At 36.8% G+C, this 21,031-nt stretch overlaps 1 protein-coding gene and 1 long non-coding RNA gene across 3 annotated transcripts in view; one reads left to right on the top strand and one right to left on the bottom strand.

Moving 5' to 3' along the window:
• Positions 1-21,031, top strand: part of PKHD1 (PKHD1 ciliary IPT domain containing fibrocystin/polyductin) — a 488,429-nt gene that overhangs the window by 411,747 nt on the left and 55,651 nt on the right. The window contains exon 62 of one of the 2 annotated variants that reach the window (XR_002082091.2): positions 16,030-16,137. Coding sequence is in view for 1 of the 2 variants with exons in the window: in XM_019457395.2 (XP_019312940.2) it covers positions 16,030-17,044 (1,015 nt within the window). In the remaining variant the exon portion in view is untranslated. Of the gene's footprint in view, positions 1-16,029; positions 17,045-21,031 lie in introns of those variants that run through there. The other variant, XM_019457395.2, reaches the window with a different exon arrangement.
• LOC128777696 (uncharacterized) overlaps positions 1,901-21,031 on the bottom strand; it is a 477,594-nt gene continuing 458,463 nt past the window's right edge. The window contains exons 4-6 of the long non-coding RNA XR_008422995.1: positions 20,489-20,561; positions 18,366-18,399; positions 1,901-4,636 (exon numbers count right to left, since the gene is read on the bottom strand). This is a non-coding gene — a long non-coding RNA (uncharacterized LOC128777696). The remainder of the gene's footprint in view (positions 4,637-18,365; positions 18,400-20,488; positions 20,562-21,031) is intronic.

Below are 21,031 nucleotides of genomic sequence, written 5' to 3' on the forward strand. Positions count from 1 at the left end.
AGAAAAAGAAAAACAAAGTCCTCTTATGCTTTTTGTTCCCTTCCCTAAAGCAGGGTATATTATGTATGTGCAGAGAAAAAGATACACATGAGAATTGTAAGGATGCTATATCCATCAGAGTAAGGTAGGTTAGGATGCCATAATGCACAACTTGCAAATCTCAATAGCTTAAAACAACAAAGGTCTATTTGTTGCTTACTCTTGTCTATCTCTGGTTGGCAGGGACCTAGGCTGAGATAAGCCTTCATCTTGTACTTTGCTGCTCACTGCCTCAGAGACAGACTTAGAACTCTTAGAGTAGGGATTGACATACATTTTCTGTAAAGGGCTAGACAGTAAGCATTTCCAATTTCACCTTCTAGTCCATAGAGTTTCTGTCACAATTACTCAACTCTGCTATTGCAGTGCAAAAGCAGAGTTTACAATAGTTTATAATATGGGCTGTGTTCCAATAAAACTTTATTTACAGTAGCCAGTGGGCTGGACTTGACCTATGGCCTATAGTTTGCAAACTCTTTCAGTTAAATTTTATGGCCCCAAAGAGACACTTGTTACCTCTGCTCAATGATAGATGACGGAATGATGATTCTACTCAACCACAAGAGGATGGGAAAATACAAGCCTGTCACTTCCTGAGATAAGCCTAGCCTGTATAGGTGTTCATACCTATATCCAGGAAATGATGAAGAAATAGATGAGAGGTTATTTTCACAGTTGCACAATGCTTGATTAAGCCTACTGGTCTTTTAGAATTTCTCTACCTTCTCAGTTTTCTCTTTAACTCAGCAAAACAGACTTTACAAGGTGGCAGTATTCTTTTGCTAACTGAGAGTCAGTAGAAGTGGCCAATCAAAGGGGACATGGCTCTGCTTTGTGTATATTCATCCTTGGTGGCCATGTGGAGTGTGAATAGCTGCAGTTATCCATTTCATGTGCTCTTCACCTTTGTGATTCCTAAGGTGAATCAGAATACGCTTCCTAGGAGCAGATCTTGGAAAAGGATTTAGATGTAGCAAAGGGAAACATTTTGTCCGATGACTTTCCTCAACAGTAAAGCTCCTAGAGCACAAAGTTATTCTCTCATAGACCAGTTTCAGAGGTGTTTCCTAGATGTAGTATTGTGGCCTGTACACAGGAATCAATGGTAAGATGAGATTTTCAATTTATTTTACTGTAAAAGGAGTCTCAAAGCTGTTTTACCATAGGATGATGTCACTTTATGTATTTGGTTTTCTAGCAAAACCCACCCTGGCAAATCAAAACCGAAACCTACTGTGCCTGCTCCTGGCTCATCATTGTTTTATAAAGTCACATGGTTCCTTACCTTCAGCTGACACACTTCTTTTCATTTTTAGGCACTGCTCTAAGAGCAAAGCTTAAAGAGTCTGTTTATTTTTAAACAGTTCCATTTAATAATGTTTCTGACTTTCTCCACAGAAATAGTTGACTAGATATGGAAAAATGAATATTTAAATGGATTTGTCAGTCAGTTAAGACAGAGACATTAGGAATTTATTGTGTAGGTAGTAGGCTCTCTCTATATTGAAATATTTCTATTATATTGATTATAATCTATATCTTCTAAAATATTAAGGTGCTTTCTTGCATATAATCACATAAGCAAAACACTTTATTGAGCCATTTTAATACGTAAATTTAAAAAAGATAGAAACAGAGAGAAGAATGTAGATTCTGTCTAAGATCTGTTAGTTGGGAACAACTCTCAATTTTTATTCCCCTAATCAGTGATACTTTTGTTGAGTATAAGAAGATTCTAGAGGTAACAGTTACTTGACCATGACAAAGAGTACTACTTTAAAAAAGAATGAAAATAACCTACATGTAAAAAATATTTTCAAGGTCCAGATGATATTTTTATTTAAATAGTGATATACTATATCTTGCAACTAATTGTAATTGACTTCAGTGAAGGTGCTCTTATGGTTTTCTCACCAACATTTTTAATTTTATTTACCAGATCAGCTGCCAACATCAAGCTATCCTAGGGAAGAACTCTAGTGTTTTTAAACAGACCATGATCCAAGTTTCTTTGTTTGGAATAATAATAACAACGACAACACTTATTATGTCTCAGCCACTGTTCTGAGCCTTTTTTCTCTAGCCTCTGGCAACCACCATTCTATTCTCTGCTTCTATGAGTTTGACTATTACAAATATAAGTATTATCATGCAGTATTTATTTTTTTAAACTGGCTTGTTTCACTTAGCATAATGTCCTCATTTATCCTTTGTGTCCTGAGCCCTTTAAAATACACTTGACACAGCCACCTTATGAGCTTGATACCATACCATTTTTCATCCTACTTTGCAAAAGAGAAAACTGAAGCACAGGGGGAATGTAAGTTACTTGCCTGAAATCACACAGAGAGTCAGTAGCAGACCTGGGATTTGAACCTAAGCAGTTGGGACTAGAGTCCATAGCAATAATCACTAAGCTATAACATCTTTCTTTCACAGCTGGAACAATGGAGAAGTTATTGAAATTCCCATAGAGGAGTAGAAAAATTTAAGGACTTATAGACAACCAATCCATATGACTGAGAAAAATCTATGCTTTTTTGTGCTTATCTAAATTGACCACAAATTCCCCCAGTATAGGCAACTTCATTTTCCTGGGACTGTGGAGATACAGGGAAAATGAAGTTGCTTTCTTTTAGCAACTTTCTGGTGTAGAGATTTTTGTTTCTTGAATGTAGGAAATGTGAAGGAAAAGGAAACTCTCATAACCTCCAACTTGCTTTCAACAGGTAATCAGTGGGGTGGGTCATTACTGTCACCTCCCCTCCTACCTACCTGAACTATCTTCCTTGGTCTGTCTACCACAAGTTCCTTTGGAAACTCTTTGCTGTACCTGAGTTCCCCTAAATGACAGTCTTGCCTTGCAAAGGAGATTAATATAAAATATCAGGCAAAGGTTTTGTATTCCCAGCCCAGATCTTTATCTCAGAATAAAAGAGGGAAATTTATCTCTTGTGAGTCATGGGCACAGAGGAGCTGGGAACATTTCACTGGCAGGGAGAATTGGCAGAAACAGTCCTAGTGGATTTCAAGTTTATTTGACTAATTCTTTCAGCACTTGTCAAACGAAACTACTTTTGTTTAGGTAACAAAACAAGCTGTTTCCTCTGCCATTTCTCCAGTGAGTAGTATAGGCACTTGTGGCAAACACACATTACTGCTAACTGTTATGATGTTTGCTGTCAAATTCATTTATTTATACAACTGCTGTAAAAAGCCCGAGGCCCATAAGCAGCCATGAAAGATTTCAGAGTCATGGTGTGGGGTCATGAGAGGGGAAAAAAGTCTCCACTGGTTATGAGAAAGGAACTGACACAGGAAATGGTCACATATGGCGCAGATTTATTGTGTCCGGGGCTTCCCATTCAAATCTCATTACAGCCACAGCTCAGAGCTGGGCATGGCACAGGCACATTGATTTTAGTTTTGGCATCCAACAGAATTACTGCTGCCGCTTCAAACTGAGGGCGGGAGAGGTGATAGGTTTATCATTCTGGGGAAAGAGTGTGCTCAGCCTCTATTTGTAAAGAATGCTGTTGGCTGCCCCTGCCTGTAATCTAACCATGAACATCACTTTGTTCAAAGATGGCAGGCAAGGTTTGCTAGCAAAAAAGAAATCCGAGGGTGGAGAGAAAGGGGAGAGAGGTGGAGAGTATTTCCAAAAGAATAAGGGGAAAGTTAAGATTAGATTAAAGGGTTGAAACCATCTTCAATTTTGCAGGTTTTTATTGATGTCTTTATTGCTGGAAAAAAATAGATATCTTACTTAGAGACATGTATGTGTGTGTGTGCGTGTATTTCTTTCTGCACATATTTTCTAAAATTATAGATAGTATGTCTACATTTTAGCATTTTATTCACCTGTAACTTGTATCTTTTCAACACTGTTCATCATGAATGCTTGCAACACCTCTAGATGTGGTTTCAGACTACAAGGCAAATGTTAATAGTTTGAGATAAGGATAGTGCCATAAAAGAAGGGTGCAAACTATCTTTAAAAATACTCCTTGTTTGATTATGGTTAATGTAGCAGCTTATATTTATTAACATGTGTTTGTTATCGACTCTGCACATATATCATCTCATTTATTCCTGTCCATCTGCCTATGGATTAGGTGTTATTTTCAATCCCTTTTATAAATGAGTTAACTGAGTCAATGGATAAGTAACTTGACTGTGGTTTTGCAGCTAGGAAGTCCAATGACAATCTCTCTGGCTAGAAAACCCGATCTCTTAACCCTTGCATTTGCTTTGGCTGTTTTCAATGTAGTATTCAAAGAATAAAAGTCATAATTGAGACCATACATGCCCACTGGTGTTTGCAGGGCAAATCATAATACAACACATAACAAAGATACAAAAACATTTTCTAAGCCACTTATTTTAACCAAAATATACATGACATTTCAATATGGTAAAGTAATACAAAATAGTCTTCTGAAATTTGTATGGACTTTATCAATACAACTTTTTTTTTAATTTAAAAATGATTGATTCAGAAGAAGGGTCTATTTGATATGAATCTGATGCTCTTCCCTCATCTTCATTGTCATTTTATCACTTAATCTCCTGATCATTTTTCCCCTCAAAGTCACCCCTGTATAAAAAGAAAACAAGTATTTGGAAATACTCATCAAAAGAACTTAATAAAGACAGAAAGACCTTTCACAGAAAGCCTTACAGGCATCCTTCCTTCATGTAATGGTTGGTTTTATATAGTTTTCTATTTTTCTCAGATTAGATTGGAAATGTATTCCTATTGAAAATAGACACAGGTCCAAGAACGCTGGTGAGATTGTTCATGAAGTTGTGGCAAATCCTAGTATAATCTGTAGCCCCTGAAGTCCATCTTCCCATTATGCCTGCAGAGATATGTATTTGTCCTCTAACAGCTTCCAGCTTGCTGTTCCTGTGCAGTATTTTTTTTTAACATTTACTTATTTTTGAGGGAGAGAGACAAAGAGCAAGCAGAGGAAGGGCAGAGAGAAGGAGACACAGAATCTGAAGCAGGCTCCAGGCTCTGAGCTATCAGCACAGAGCCTGACATGGGGCTCAAACTCAGGGACTGCGAGATCATGACCTGAGCTGAAGTCAGACGCTTAAACTGACTGAGCCACTCAGGCACCCCTCCTGTGCAGTATCTGTAGTCCTATAGTCCTATACTGCTATCTCCGCACTTGGATTTCTCTTTTCCACCCCCTCATAACTCCCATGGATTGGAAGCCACTTCACTATACCAATCACCATTCTAACAAGAATGCTTTTTCAGTTAGAATGATGTCAGGGGAGACTATGTTCCTAAGCACCACTGTTCAACAAATTATGAAAGACAACATGGAAATACCTTAATTTTGAAGCTCCTACGTCTGAATTCTAAATACACCAATTTTTTAATTTAATGAACTTTAAGTTTCTCAAATTACATTTTCTTGTAATACTATCTGTGTCAATGAGTGTATGTGCAAGCATATCTACCTTATCTCTTTTATACTGACTAGTACACCATATTGTGGTCACTCAATAGACTTTACATACCTCTAATTCTAGACTCCAAATTAGCAAGCTTATGTTTTTGTCATCTACATTGAATCTATGATGCATAAAGACACCATTCTAAGTTCACCATGTAAATATAACACACAGCCATTATTTTTTGAAGTTTTTTTTAAACGTTTAACTAGAATTCCCCATTCTAAAAAAGTGGACAATTTTGTCTATTATTTCTAGTATGAACAAAATACGTTTTTAAATACTTCTTTCCAAGATTTCAGTTACTCTCCGTGTATTTAGTTAGGAACACAGCTTTGAGATTTTGGAGTTTCACTCTTCATAGCCTGAGGGTCTACAATAACATATATAAATGGGGATAAATTCAACCTGTCTACACTTTATTTGATCTGTGGCCATATATATTTGTTAAATTAGAAATAATGAGGTGTAAATGTTGTTTGACAGAAAAGAATTGTAAATGATTTCTTTTCGTTTCTTGAAAATAAGAGAATGATTATATATTTTGTTTTTGTCAAAATCTCCTATACTTTACTGTACCACAAATTGGGAAATCTATCACAAAATGGCTAAAAAAATTATTGAGGGAAATGGTGATGTTAACCTCGAGGAAAAAAATCATTAATGTTGATGTATTTCATTCAATTTTAAACATATAAATTTTTCCCTTTTGTTGAAAGGGGAAGATGGAAGGATTTTATGTGCCTTTGAGTCAAAACATTTGTTTTAAAAATACTTTTTTTCTTTCCTTCTGACCCATTTTTCTAAATAAAAGATAGAAGTTGTTTCTTTTTTTCCTTTTCTTTTAATTTTTTTTCCTAGCAAAGACGACCCCTTTGGCATATTTTCTTTTCAAATGTGAAATGAGGTGGAAAATCCTCATTTCACGACAGGAAGGACAAATATTGACACAAAGTTAATATTTGTTAGAACCCTGGAAGCAACCTGAGCACACACACACACACACACATACACACACACACACACACACACACACACACACACACACACACCCCTTCCTCTTTCCCCTGCATCACCGGACATAACTAACTCACTTCCTTTCCTGGTGTTTAGGTCTATGGTTTAGGTCTGTGGTTTCCAATCTAGAGAAAGGTGGATGGAGCATAGTGTATGTCTAGGATATTTTAGAATTTTAAAGTATACACAAAGCAAGGGCTCATGTGCACACATGCACACACAAATACAACCTGCTTAATCTAATTTCCCTCACTTACAGAAGAGTTTCTGGACTTTATCACTGTGCTTGTCCACCTTGAATGCAATAGCATATGCCAAACCAATACTCACTGGTCACTCAACATTTATTAAGTCCTGTCCACTCTTGCCTTTTTGAGAAGAATGCCCTGGGGTGACTGGGTGGCCGCCCCTGACAGGCTGTGCCACTTATCTATTCCCATTGATTATGAAAGTCAGCTGTGGCCAGACCTTGCTTTTTTCCCCTTCTCCTCTCAGCCCCTCTTACAAGCACCCCTGCCTGGATTTTCATGAGGAAATAATCAGATTAGGCCTTTCACGGTGAGTTCATATGGAGTTCTCTTTCTCCAGTGTGCTACTAACTGAATAAACGTGTTTAGTGGTAAATTGTAAATGACATTATGATTACCAAAGCCAGCATGGGTTTCATTTAAAAGTGATCAGAATTGCAGACCACAAAAATTGTGACTGGCAGATAAGGCCATTTGGAGAGGTGGGAAAAGAAAAGACAGAAACAAGTGAGAAGGATGATCATTACTTAAAACTAAACCTTCCCCAACTGAGGGAACCAAGAGGGAAAGAAATCCAGAGGAAGAAATGATGAAATGCTATTTAGAAGGGAAGGTAGACTGTCACCATGGGCTTTTGTCAGCTGTGGCCGGGACAGTGCATGATGATATCTACTGGCTTTGTGCACACCTCTCTTAAGTGGTTAGTGTGTATTCTCTGCTACGATTAAGAACTACACTCGCTTAGCAGCTCTGGGACCCCAAGGCATTGCTTACCTGTGCTTTATTTTTGCCTCACATCAAAATTAAAATACTAGAATTGATTAACTCTGAAGATGACATAGGAATGTGGATGGAAAGATGCTGATAAACCACCCAGTCTCTTAATCATTGCTAATGGCTGGAGAAATAAAAATAAAATTTCTTATTTATGAACACCAGGTTTCCAAGTTTGGCTATAAAACTGCATAATCGATGTTACGGTCTTTAGATGTGATTTGTTAAATTTGTGGCTATATGATTTTATTTTATTTTAAATATTTATATTTGAGAGAGAGTGTGTGAGTGGGGGGAGGGGCAGAGAGAGAGAGGGAGACAGAGAATCTGAAGCAGACTCCATACTGTCAGTGCTGAGCCTTATGTGGGTCTTGAACTCCCAAGCCATGAGATCACAACCTGAACTGAAGTCAGATGCTTAACCAACTGAGCCACCTAGGTGCCCCTGTAGCTATATGTTTAGACTTCAGGGATCGTATGCTAAAATGTTAAAAAGCCCAAGTGGCAGTATACAAAAGCAAATGGACTCTCACCAAGTATGTGATATGACAAATAACTGAAACCTCTCAGTGAGTTGCTTTCACAAGACTGTGTAGAGAGAATTCCTGATGATTACAGCACTTATCTACTAGTATTACTCATCACAGCTGACCTTGCATCTAAATACAAGCCAAAATGAAGTCATTTGGATTATGTTTAATTTTTCCAGAAGCATAGGTAGAAGTCTACAAGTGTGCTTTTCTCTTCCCCCTTTTCCTCATTACTATTACTAAGTAATTATGTGAGGCAAAATTGTGAGTCATTTTTTCTGTCTATGAACTAGGGGTAATAAAATGTGCTGTGAGGAAATTTTAGTAAAGGAGGAAGGAAGGGAAAGAGAAAGGAAGGAAGGAAGAAGGAAGGAAAGAAATAATAGAGAAGAAGGGCCACCAACCTTAGGGCTTGAGGGCATCTTTGTAGTGAAATAATAAGTCTTCTCTGCCATTCTAATCCCTATTCCATCCTGTCCCCCTTCCAGGTACCATTTCCATTAGTCTGTGGACTTCCTGTCAGATATTTCTGTACCTGAAGCTCTCCTGAGCAACCATTTTATATTAGTTGAAACAACCCTGGGTCTTCACCATCTAGGTACCTGAGACTTATTTAAGTAGTAACCAGAGTCCCCCACTGACACGCTGTGAAATCTATAGGACCCATCTGATACTTACCAACTTCCACACCACCTTAGAGAGTATCAGGGTACAAAATATTTTGCATAGCATCCCTTCTTGCTTCAGTCAACACCACAATCTACATCTCCAGAATACACATCTCTTTCCTGATTCTTTCATAGGCTTACCCAACCTTTGACTCTCTTTCTCCAAATCTTGCTCCTGGTACTGTGTGGAACTCTGAAACTGGAGTCAACAAACTTTTACATTTTCATGGAGTGCTCTTTAACACTAAGTAAAAAAACCCTGCTTCTCTGAGGCTGATGTCATTAGACACATTACCTGCTCTCCCTACTTGATATGTGTGTTATTTCACATAGTAGGCACTGTTTTTCATCCTGAAAGCCATGGAAAATAGTTCACAGTTTCCTTCTCCATCTTAACTCTGCAACCACTCTTATCAAGGTGAGTAACTCATCCAAAACCTTGACTTTTGTGGAAATATAGACTACCCAATTGAGAATAAGCAAAGGCTATTTATTCTTAGTTTTCTATTGCAAGGGAGTTAGCTATCATCACTTGCATTTGGCAGAGACTTAAAGGCAGAGAGTGAGAAAGCTTTATGGTCGAAAAAAAAGGAAGACTTCAGGTATATGGTGATTGGATGCTGTTGTTGGCACAGTGAAGTTGGAGGCAGGCTAATTAGAAATGGGGCATCTTATGTGATTAATTAGAGACATGTATTTGGCTTTCTTCATTTGGTGCTAAGTTGGAAATGGGGAAGATAATTAGGGAAGTCAGTAGTTATTAATCAAATGCTAACTGTTTGGGGCTGATTGTTTCAAAGGTTATTGTTTGATAATCCTAGGCTAGTTGATGCAGATGGAAATTTGACTTCCTGGGGGTGCCTGGGAGGCTCAGTTGGTTGAGAGTCCAACTCTTGATTTTGGCTCAGGTCATGATCCCAGGGTTGTGGAATCAAGCTCTGTGTAGGTCTCTGAGCTGAGTGTGGAGCCTACTTAGGATTCTCTCTCCCTCTGCCCCTCTCTGCAGCTAGTGCTCTCTAGCCAAAACCAAGAGTTGGACACTCAACTGAGTGAGCCACCCAGGCATCCCCAATTCACTTCCATATAAAGTTCTTACTAGCCACTTATGTCAACTCACCCATGCTGTGACACATGGGAGCCAGCCCCTAGGTCTCATGTGTTATGAATGTATTCTAAGGCATGAGAAGAAAGTGAGAAGTAGAGAAGTATGTTTTTGAATGACAATGCCACAAAAGTTACTCTATAAAAATTTATCCAGGTATTACAGCTCTCCTACATGACAAAAACTTTGTAAGGAATTTCCCACATTTGACAATAACTCTAAACATTGATGCATTGCCAATCATTAGTTGTGAAGCTAAAAGTAACTTTTCTGAACTACTAGTGATAGAAAATAAATGTCAATCTTCCAGGTTAAAGGCAAGACTGAATTACCTTTCTATCCTCCTGTAGAAGATATTACAACATTGTTGTCATTTTAAAAAGCAACACATAAGCGTGCAACCAAAAAATAGAAAAAAGTAATACTGTGATATGCTGGGTAATTAGTTAATAATATTAATTTTCCCTAGATTTTATCATGTTTATAGTACTTCTGAGGTTTACATTTCTCATTTTAATTTTTTTTTTAATGTTTATTTATTATTGAGAGACAGAGAGAGACAGAGCATGAGCATGGGAGGGACAGAGAGAGAAGGAGACACAGAATCTGAACTGTCTGTACAGAGCCCGACGCGGGGCTCGAACCCACAAACCGCGAGATCATGACCTGAACTGAAATCGGATGCTTAACTGACTGAGCCACCCAGGCGCCCCTATTTCTCATTTTAAATAGCATTCACTTATTGTACAAGCACTAAAATACAGAAAGACTGGGTTCACCCCTCTTGCAATGACCATTTCAAATTTTCTCAATCTGCAAGTATTCTACCCATCCTCTCTTCACACATCCCCAGCCCCCAATATACATCCTCACACTTCCAGTTAGTGACCTTGTCTTGCCTCACGTGTCCCAGCCGATGAGTGCTTTCAGTCTTCCATCTCTATCTGCACAAACACTTTCTGTCTGTCTTTCTGCTCCAGAAGACATGGAGTCTTTTGACCTACCATATCCCACGTGTTTTTAAAAGGCTTGGGACACTGTTCTCCCTTAGCTTCTCAAGTTTACTCTGTCATTCTTCCGTTTTCCCCAATACCAGTCTCTCCCTTTTTATGGGTTCTCTATTAATCTGCAGAATTTCAGCTAGGGTCTAAATACAAGTCTAAACACAAGTTCATAGTACATGTTATGAAGCTCTGAATTATCATAGTTATGCACTAGCTGCTTTTCACAATCTCATCTTGAATGCTAGATTGATGTAATTCAATAAAATTAAGTATCATTTTAAAAGAACCCACCTTAAAGCTTGCATAAGGCGCTTCCTTTGTATAGAATCCTTACTGTCACAACTCTAAGGCAGAAATTCCTACTAGAAGTGAGCCTTTACTACCAGAGATGACTATATAATGGTTTAGTGGAATTGTTTTGGTTTTGGTTTTGTCTGTTTTAACTTCCTTAAGAAAGAAAATTTTTCTACTTAACTATAATAATTTATCCACCATGTAAATAATTTATTTTCTCAGTGGGTAATTGTTATTTGTGTGTAGCTTTATTTCCTTTACAAAGAGTTGGGGCAATCACATCCCAATCATCTTTCTCCTGCTACTGTCAAACAAACTCAGCTCTGATTTCTGAGACATGTGGGCTAGAAATCACTCTTTCCTAAGCTGCAAGGCCTTGAAATATAATTAATGCGTTATTATTATTATTATTATTATTATTATTATTATTATTTTAGAGAAAGGGAGATAGCGAGCATGAGTGGGGAAGAGGGGCAGTGGGGGTGAGAGGGGGGGAGGGGAGGGAGAGAGAGAGAGAGAGAGAAAATGAGAACAAACATGAAACCCAACCAGGTTCAATACTTAGCATAGAGCCCAATGCAGTGTTCAATCCCATGTCCCTAGTCATGACCCGAGCTGAAATCAAGTCAGACACACAACTGACTGAGCCATGAAGTCTCCCCATTAATACATTATTTATTATAGGTTTCTATATTGTTATTCATAGGATAGCAAAAATTGTAGGGTATTTGATTTTGGAGAAAAAAGTGTCCTGTTTGTTTTATATTTTGTCAAGAGGAACTGAAACAAATAATTTAAATCTTTATACTGAAATTGGATCAAACAGGTATGTCTTCCATTTTATGGGGGTATTGGAAGGAAAGCATAGAGATAATATTTTATAATAACCAATGCTTCATGAATTTTTTTTTACTTAGGAAATAGTAATTTGACTTCATGGAGGTCATAGTGTTAAGTCTCCAACCAAATGTCTCAGACATCAGAAAGCATGTGTTCCTTTTAAAGTAAAATATTCACACACAGTTTCAAAATATAAAAAAGAAAGACATTAGGAATAGGCACAATGCATATAATTGGCATTGCACTAGTTAATCTGAATAAGAAAGATAACTAAGTTTAAATAAACAAATAATTCCTGCATATCTGAGTAGCCATATGTGCCTGGCATTTAATCTTTAATCACATCACAGTGCTTAATAATGACAAGGTAACTCACTCCTAACAGTGAAGAGAGAGGTGACATAGTGACAAAATCTTCTTCCTGTTAACAGATTAAGCATGCAAAAGGAATTCAGCAAATGTTTATTAAACTTCTTGCCTGGGTTTCTGGGGTTCATAATCTAACTCATACAAAATTCCAACAGATTATGAAAATTTGACAGTGACTTCTCTCATCTTATTCCTGAGCTTGTTCGTGGGCCTGAGTCCTAGATCCTCCAGTGTGTATATGTGCTTTGCAACACAGACATTAAGCACAGATTGTGCTTTCTGGAACTTGTGCATTCAAACCTTCTCTTATCCTTCCTATTCAAACCCTTCTTTTCTCCTTCCTATTTTTCCTCTTAAGGTCTCACCTGCAACATAGGTTGTTTATCATATTCTGCTCCCTTCAATGTCATTGCTGAAAAAGGGAATAGGGAGCTTTGGATGCTGAGGGTAGAGATGGCTTGGGAATCCAGCCTTCTAGTGGACTAGCTTCTCGGAGTCATAAATAAAAATAAATAAATGAATGAAAAGAACTCTATCACAGGACTACTTTGAAGGTGTGCATTCTACTAGTATAGCTCCTATACCTTATTATATAAAAGAATATTTGAATTACATTATAAATCATCCCATTTTTTTTAATTTTAGCTTTGGAAGGCACCTGACATCAGGAATAGAAATAAATAAAACCTCAAGTTTCTCCATCTGTATTTATTTAATGAATTAGTCAAGAAAAAAATGCTTTGTCACAACAGAATTCTTTTAGGGTCAAATCAATGTAATTTAGGAACATAAGAAAATTAATATAAATATAATCAGTCATAATTTCAATCTTAAGGTTTCATGTGAAAATAGATGGATTTCTCAAAGTATTCAGCTATCTCATGTATTAGCACCAACTCAGGGGGCAATTCTCACAATATTTTTTTGTAGTATATTTAGTTATTATTGTTATATGTTGGTTTAAAATGTATTCAAGCTATAGACTAATAATCTTATAACTAGATACCTGGCAAGAATAGATAAAACATATTTGAAAAATAAGAGTTCTTACACATCAATCAACTAACACATATTAAGAAGCATCTACTGTGTTTGAGTTAGGGTGTTAAGCCCTGTGGTAATTTAAATAGGAGATATAGTCCCTGGTCTTGAGAAATAACCCCTTAAGGACACTGATGCCTACTAAGTGTATATAATTTATCAAACTACATATAGCTAATATCAGAGAATGATTGAGAATCATTTCAACTAAGAGAGTGATTATTTTATTTAGGGCCACTTCCAAAAATTTAGCGATCTGTAGAGATGACTTTAAAAGACAATATATCTCCTGAATCAAAAGAAGGGAGAACAAAATCAGAGATCTATAAAACTGAATGGAAAGGTGAATGATTAATCAACAGGAATCAACATGACTGGAAAAAAATGTGTTAAAACAAGGAAAAAAATTTGTAAAGTCTAGAAAAGGGGAACTAGTGTGATTGAAGGGTTTTTCATGAGGTAAGTCTACCTAACTATCTTATTTGAAAATGATGTATCTATAGTAGAGACCATTGTATCAGAATCTCAGGGCACAATTTCCATGTCTGTTAAGATCAAGCAATTAATTCCCTTCAGACTGGTGTGCTGCGTTTGAAAACAATTCGTGATTTAACATTAGTGTTTCCATATTATATGACCACAGGGAGAAAACATATTATGTAAAAGTGACCATTCTTTTATATTTGATAATTAAATCTCTAAATTAATAACTTAGTAGTCAATTTAGTAAACTCAATTTACTTAAGAAAATTAGAGCAATTTGAATTTTCTGTTTTATCATGTGTCTGTTTTCTATTTGTCTGTTTCCTCTTAGTTGCTGAATTTGTTGGCATGAAGTTTGTAATAGTCTGAACCTTTGTCTGTAGGGTCTGTAGTAATAATCCTTTCCTCCCTGAAATTGGTGATTTATGATTTCTTTTATCTTTTTTTTTTTTAAGTTTATTTGTTTATTTTCAGAGAGAGAGAGAGAGAGAGAGAGAGAGAGAAAGCAAGTGTGAGCAGGGGAGCGGCAGAGAGAGAATTCTAAGCAGACTCCTTACTGTCAATGCAGAGTCAACACAGGGCTTGATCTCATGAACTGTGTGATCATGGCCTGAGCCAAAATCAAGAGTTGGACTTTTGACTGACTGAGCTACCCAGGCACCCTTCTTTCTTTTTATCTTGATCAGTCTAGCGGGGGGTTGGGGGGGGTGGTGGTGGTTAACTAATTTGTTGATGTTTTCCAAGAACCAAATTTTAGCTTTGTTTACTTTCTATGTTTTTGTTTCTTTGTTTCTCTCTTTTCTATTTCACTGACTTCTGTTGTTATATTTATTATTTCCTTTCTCCTCATTACTCTGGATTTGCTTTACTTGTTTGCTAAATTTGTATTTGTAAGGCAGAACATTAAGATATTGCTTTTACACAATTCTTTTGTAATATAAGCACTTAATCACACAAATTTTGATATGCTAGAATTTCATTATTCAGTTTGAAATATTGACTCATATTTTTACTACTGTTGCTATTATTGTTGAGGCACAAGTATGCAATGTGGCCTCCTCCTAAAGCAACACTTAGGTAATTAAATTTATTAATATCATAGGCAGCTTTGGCATATATCACATGGAAGGTATGATATGGAGGAGGTATCATGCCCAAATGTAGTACACCCTCCATTAATAATAATTAGATTTTTTTTTGCTCCAATCCTTAGGCTAAATTGATGACATTGCACTTGAAGGAAAATTAAAATATCTTGAAAATAACACAAGATAATTTTTTGAATATTGCTTTTATTTTTTTTATTTTTTTTTTTTTGAATATTGCTTTTAAATTGAAGGAATTCTGTTTGTTAGAAGTTAAACTATCCCTGTAGATTCAGAATAAGAATTACTCATGGTTCAGAGACAAGTGGATTAGGAATGGTGGGAATATGGGGTGACTGGCTGGCTCAGTCAGTAGAGCATACAACTCTTAATCTTGGGGTTGTGAGTTCGAGTCCCATGTTAGGCATGGAGTCTACTTTTTAAAAAAAATGAAAGGAATTATGGGAATAATGGACAACGCTGTTTGTCTAAATGTCTTGATTAGCCCCAATAATCCTCAACTTGGGCTCTATTTAATGTCAGGACTCCCCAAATTGCTACTTTCTTCTTTTCCTTTTGTATTGTTTTTACTCTTAATGTTTGGAAAAAAAGAGAATGAGAAAATTATATAGTCTGAAATCCAAACTCTTTCACAATCTGGACTCAGTATATCTCTTCAATTTTAATATATCTCTATAAAATCTCTTTTCCAGCCCCCTCAATCTACCTTTTTTTTCATTGACTCAAATATTACTATGCCCATCTCCCCTATCCTTTTCCCACTATGGAGGCCTTAGTGATTATTCCTTTTCCTTAATAATTTTACTTATTCAATTCTTTTTTCACCTAGCTATTATGTCCATTATTACCTTTAAATAATACAGGTGATGTAACATATTTTACCCTTTCATATTTTACCCAGACTGCTTTGCATAGTCAGTATCTAACACACTTAAAAGTTCAATAAATGTTTCATGAGGTTACAGATGATAATAAGAGTAATGGATTACAAATTATCTTTGAGAGATTGTAGTTTATACATCACTTATTTTCCTTTATTTTATAGGTACATTTAGAGAAGAACAGAAATGCACATACCAACCCTTCATACAAGGCTACATCTGCAAGCAAACTGACCAGGTGATCTTAATTCTTGACAATGCTGATGCCACTTGGACAATGCAGAAGTTATATCCAGTTGTATCTGTTACTAATGGTTTTGTTGACACCTTTAGTAGTGTAAGTGCCAATACCCCTTGTTCTACTTTAGGGTCTGTATCTAGTTTCTATTCCATTTTACCCATCAGGGAAATCACCAAGGTGTGCTTTGTGGATCAGACTCCCCAAGTTTTGCGTTTTCTTCTGTCAGGGAACAAAAATACCTCCAAGCTTCTCTTAGCTATATTCTACCATGAACTCCAGAGCCCCCGTGTTTTCATAGGGGAAAGTTTTATTCCACCTGTTCTGGTTCAATCAACTTCCTCATTGCTGGATGAGTCTTCTGGTTCCAACTATTTCAGTATCTTGGATAACCTCTTGTATGTTGTCCTACAAGGACAAGAGCCTATTGAAATACGCTCAGGTGTTTCCATTCATTTGGCCTTCACTGTGATATTTCCAGTCCTAGAAAAAGGCTGGGAAATCCTTATCCTTGAAAGACTAACTGACTTCTTGCAAGTTAGCAAAAACCAAATCAGATTTATTCATGAGATGCCTGGCAGTGAAGCAACCTTAAAGGCCATTGCTGACAATAAAGCAAAGAGAAAGCTCAATTGCCCAACTGTGACTTGTGCCAGTCATTACAGAGTTGGTCAACGTAGACCTCTCATGATGGAAACGAGCTCATATAGGATCCCGCCACCAACTACTATGGAAACCATCTCAAAAGTAGTAGTCATTGAAATTGGTGACCTGGCAACAATAAGGAGCACTGGACTGATTTCATCTTTATCAAGTAAGAAATTACAGAATTTGGCTCACCAGATTATCACTGCTCAACAAACCGGAGTACTAGAGAATGTTCTGAATACAACTATTGGCGCCTTACTGGTAACTCAGTCAAAGGGAATCACTGGCTATGGGTAAGTACTAATTATAAAAACATCTAAACAAGGGCTGATCTCTAGCGTGTGTATTGCAAATGTTAATCTACTTCCACTGAGTCACATAATCTGTTTGCTTCTGAAGATAAGAATAAAAACTCAGAGAGTCATTTATAGACATAAATTCTCAATTAAGACTTTTTTAAATTAAGTCTGTGTTCTTATGAGTATTCTATATTTTGGATTGTTGAAGATGTTATATTTCAGTACCTTAAAGTGAAAAGCCTGAAGGAAGAAATTTTTCTAAAACAACTGTTTTCAGTTCATTTGTTCATTCATTTATTGAAAGAATGTACATGTAATGAATTTAAGTAGTAGGCTGGATTCCTGGATTGCTAAGGTGAAACAGATACGATCTTTGCCTTGAGGGACAAAAGCACTACCTATCATAATTCCAAAGAGCTATAAGCTAAAACTTGAATCCTGAGGAGGGTGATGATAATTCTTATAGGGACTGGGGAAAAGACTTCTATTTAGGAAAGTTTTGAAGGATGACTAGGAGCTTACTAGGCTAATTCAGTGACCCTGATTGGGTCTTATTTAACCTAGGATTATAAAGCCATGAAAAGGATGCCTTTGTTAAATTGTATGAGGCAGGAATATCACTGTTGTCAACTATGTTTATGACACAGAGCTGTGTAAGATCTGCAACATCCTTTGTGCTATGCTATACTTACTCTAAATGCTTTTATTTTGGAGTCCTCCACCAGATTTCTATTCAACAGACATTTCAGACATAAATATACCTGAATGTTTTTCTGAGCTTAGTAAATGAAGAAGCATGGGAAGTGCACAATAAGGGAAAACAAGTGTAAATTACTCTCAATGTTATAGTTTCTGTTAAAGGATAAAGTGACCAGCCCAAGTGCATCTAAGATATCTGTCACAGGGTCAAGGCTTTTAGAGTCCCAAGCTCCAGTTTTTAGCAGATGCAAAAGAACTAAAAATGATACCCTAGACTGAGAGACATGATGAACTTGTTGTAATGCTTAAGAAATATAGATAATACTAACCATCTCACAAATGACTGCTGCTGGTTATAGAGGGTTAGAGGTGAGCAACATAGATATTCCCTATAAGCTTGTCACCATCACTGGAAAAATAAGCTCAAACCCATGCACAAATTCAGTTGATATTAGGTCCCTGAAATAGATAAAATTATTTAGATTCTGATTTTTCTTATTCAATGAGATTTTAGAACATTCATATTCTTTTAGATTACTCTGTTATCACTGCTTTTTCATCTTATTTGTGGTAGTGCTAATAAATAAACAATTGATATTTAAGGGATGTTAGTTACTTCCACATATCATCTTCAGTGGATGTGGGATTTGCTATAAAATAAGAACAAAAACAAAAAAGAGACACCATCACATCATTAGGCATATCTAATACATTGATTGCCTTTTTATATACAGAGCAACATATCCAAATGAAAGCTTAGCTAGTGTTTTTGTATCATATTTCACCTGACTTACAGTATAAATGGTTGTTCCTCTTCTGGACAGCACATTAATATATATGGGAGATATGAAAAGAAAACTTGAAGGGCTTTATGAATTGTTATAGAATTAAAAGATACTCTTAGTTAAGTGATTGTTCAGAATCTATTAAATCTTAGATATTTTTACCAACCACCAAACCTTCACCATGTTATCAATGTCATTATAACATAATGCATGGTAATCTGAAAAAAAATTGCCAATGCATCTTAGCTTATGTTTAATCATTTTTCCTTTAGCCCAATTTCATTTAGATCCCACCAAGTTCTAACAAATATATTATATGTAGGTGACTAGAGAGGAAAAAGTCCAGTCCACTGCTTAATTCTATTTAGATTTTACAATTCTTAGCTTTTCTAACAGGTCATCATCCCCAAAAACTGATTTTTGTATGATGTATAAAAAAAGACTCAGTGAATATTGAGCCTTTAACTAGAAGGAGAGAAAAAAGTCAGAGTAGAAGCATTGGAGGTATAGCAGAGGAAGCCCAGCCAAGAAAGTGGAACCAGCACAAGTTCAGGTACACACACATCTATGTGGGGGATATCATTCTGTTATGGAGAAGCGAGACAGCTTCAGAGATCACCTTTATGGCCCACCATCCATCATAGCCATTATGTTTTCACTTTTGACTCCGATATTTCTGATTTAATAAGAAACTGCTGAACATGTATATTATAGCATCGATTTTCTGTTGGGATGTGTTCCATTTCTCCATCTCTCTCTGTCCCCCTGGTATTTTAAGAGAGAGTTTCCAAACATAAGGTAAAAAGCAAATCTTCTGAAGATAAGGAAAAGCAGCTTCTTGAGTATATCTGAATAAATCTCTGCAGAATGAGAAATGCCTTGTCCTAAGGGACTGAATGAAAATTAACAAGGTTTCCCCTGGTCCTAAGAATTGCACAATATGCTAAACAACCCTGAAGCCTTGTGGAAGCCTCAGGCCAGCCCTGTTTCTTTCAACTTTGATCAGTGTCAGTTGGGACTTCCATTGAACTCACTGGAGAGCCATTGACAAGCTAATGAACTGACCTTGAGACAGAAGAATCAGTATAGGGACACTTGCCTTTCAGTGAAAAGCACCAAGAATGTTGAGAGGTTCACTCTTGTTAACTTAATGGGTTTGTATGCATTTCAACAAATTGAGACCATGCTGGGCATTTGGTTTTCAAGGGGAGTACTACCAGCTTTCAAAAAGCAATCAACTTCTTATGGTGGGAGAGAAATGGAGGGCTCTCTACTTTTTAATTAAATAATATACAGTGAATTGGCCTCTCCTGGTCTTTATCCTCTTCTAGTGGCATCTGGATTTAAATTTTGTCTGCTTGGCTAAGTCAATTTCATGAACCTGTTTTCCATCTTCCAAAACTTCATTGACCTCTGTTGTCAATACTTCTCCCTTGCCTTCTTTGTATTTGTTAGTTTACACCGTTTATGCCCATGTTTTGCACCATTTTTATTTATTTTTGTTAAAGTCAGGCGTAGGGCAGGGTAAAGATAAGAGTCAGAAGCTAAAAAATTTTAGCAGTCAAAGGCTTTATTGGGAACTAAGGTCTCTGGCGAGGTTCCGTGACTCAGGGGGAGAGAGAGAGGAGTCAGGGAAGTCACGCCCAGGTGTGGTGGGGTGGGGTTTTTAAGCTGCAGCATTTGGGGGGGTGGCTTTTTTCGCACCAGGTCACGCGCATCGCTTGGGGCTTTCTGTTGGGTTGCGCTGGCAAGATGGCCGTCCCTTCCACTGTGGTTCCAGGGACATCCTAAAAATTTTTTTTCTTTTAAATAATTTCAGTGGAGTATAGAGGGAGAGGGCACAGAGATAAACATAAGTTCAGTCTAGCTTTTTAAACTGACAGTTCTCTACAGGAGTCTTACATATTTTATCCTTTATCTGGAATCCCAGAAAGACATATTTTATGTTCCTTACCTTTCTTTCAGAAGAAACTTGATTTTTACTCTCTTAATTTTCTCTCCTTTCTCTTCTCTCTCCCTTTCCTCTGCTTCATGACAAAAAAAACAAAAAAACAAAAAAACAAAAAACAAACAACTAAAAACACCTTTAAATATTATTCTTTGTCATACAGTAAAATTAAACATATCTGTATCTTTTATGGAAGTTTAATACTGAAATGCCAAAACATTGGTGAAATTTCTAAAATGGCCTTCCAAAGATGCATACTGCCCTTAGCCCAGGAAACTATGAGTATGGTCAGATTGCACTTTATTGAATATACTATGTTATGTGGCATGGTTGACCCTAAGATAGACTACCCAAGATTTTCAAGGTGGGCCCAAATAATAACATGAGCCCTTAAAACAAGAGAGCTTTCTCCTGCATGGCAGAGTAAGAAGAGAGAGAGATTCAAAGTGTGAGAAGGACCTAAAGTGTCACTGTTTTTAAGTTGGAAGGGATCACATGGGAAAAAAAGCAGGTGGAATGAGTAGAGAATGGACTTTGGCTGGCAGCCAG

The sequence above is a fragment of the Panthera pardus genome, unplaced genomic scaffold (genome assembly GCF_024362965.1).
Source record: "Panthera pardus isolate Hobbes unplaced genomic scaffold, ASM2436296v1 HiC_scaffold_17, whole genome shotgun sequence".
Lineage (NCBI taxonomy): Eukaryota > Metazoa > Chordata > Mammalia > Carnivora > Felidae > Panthera > Panthera pardus.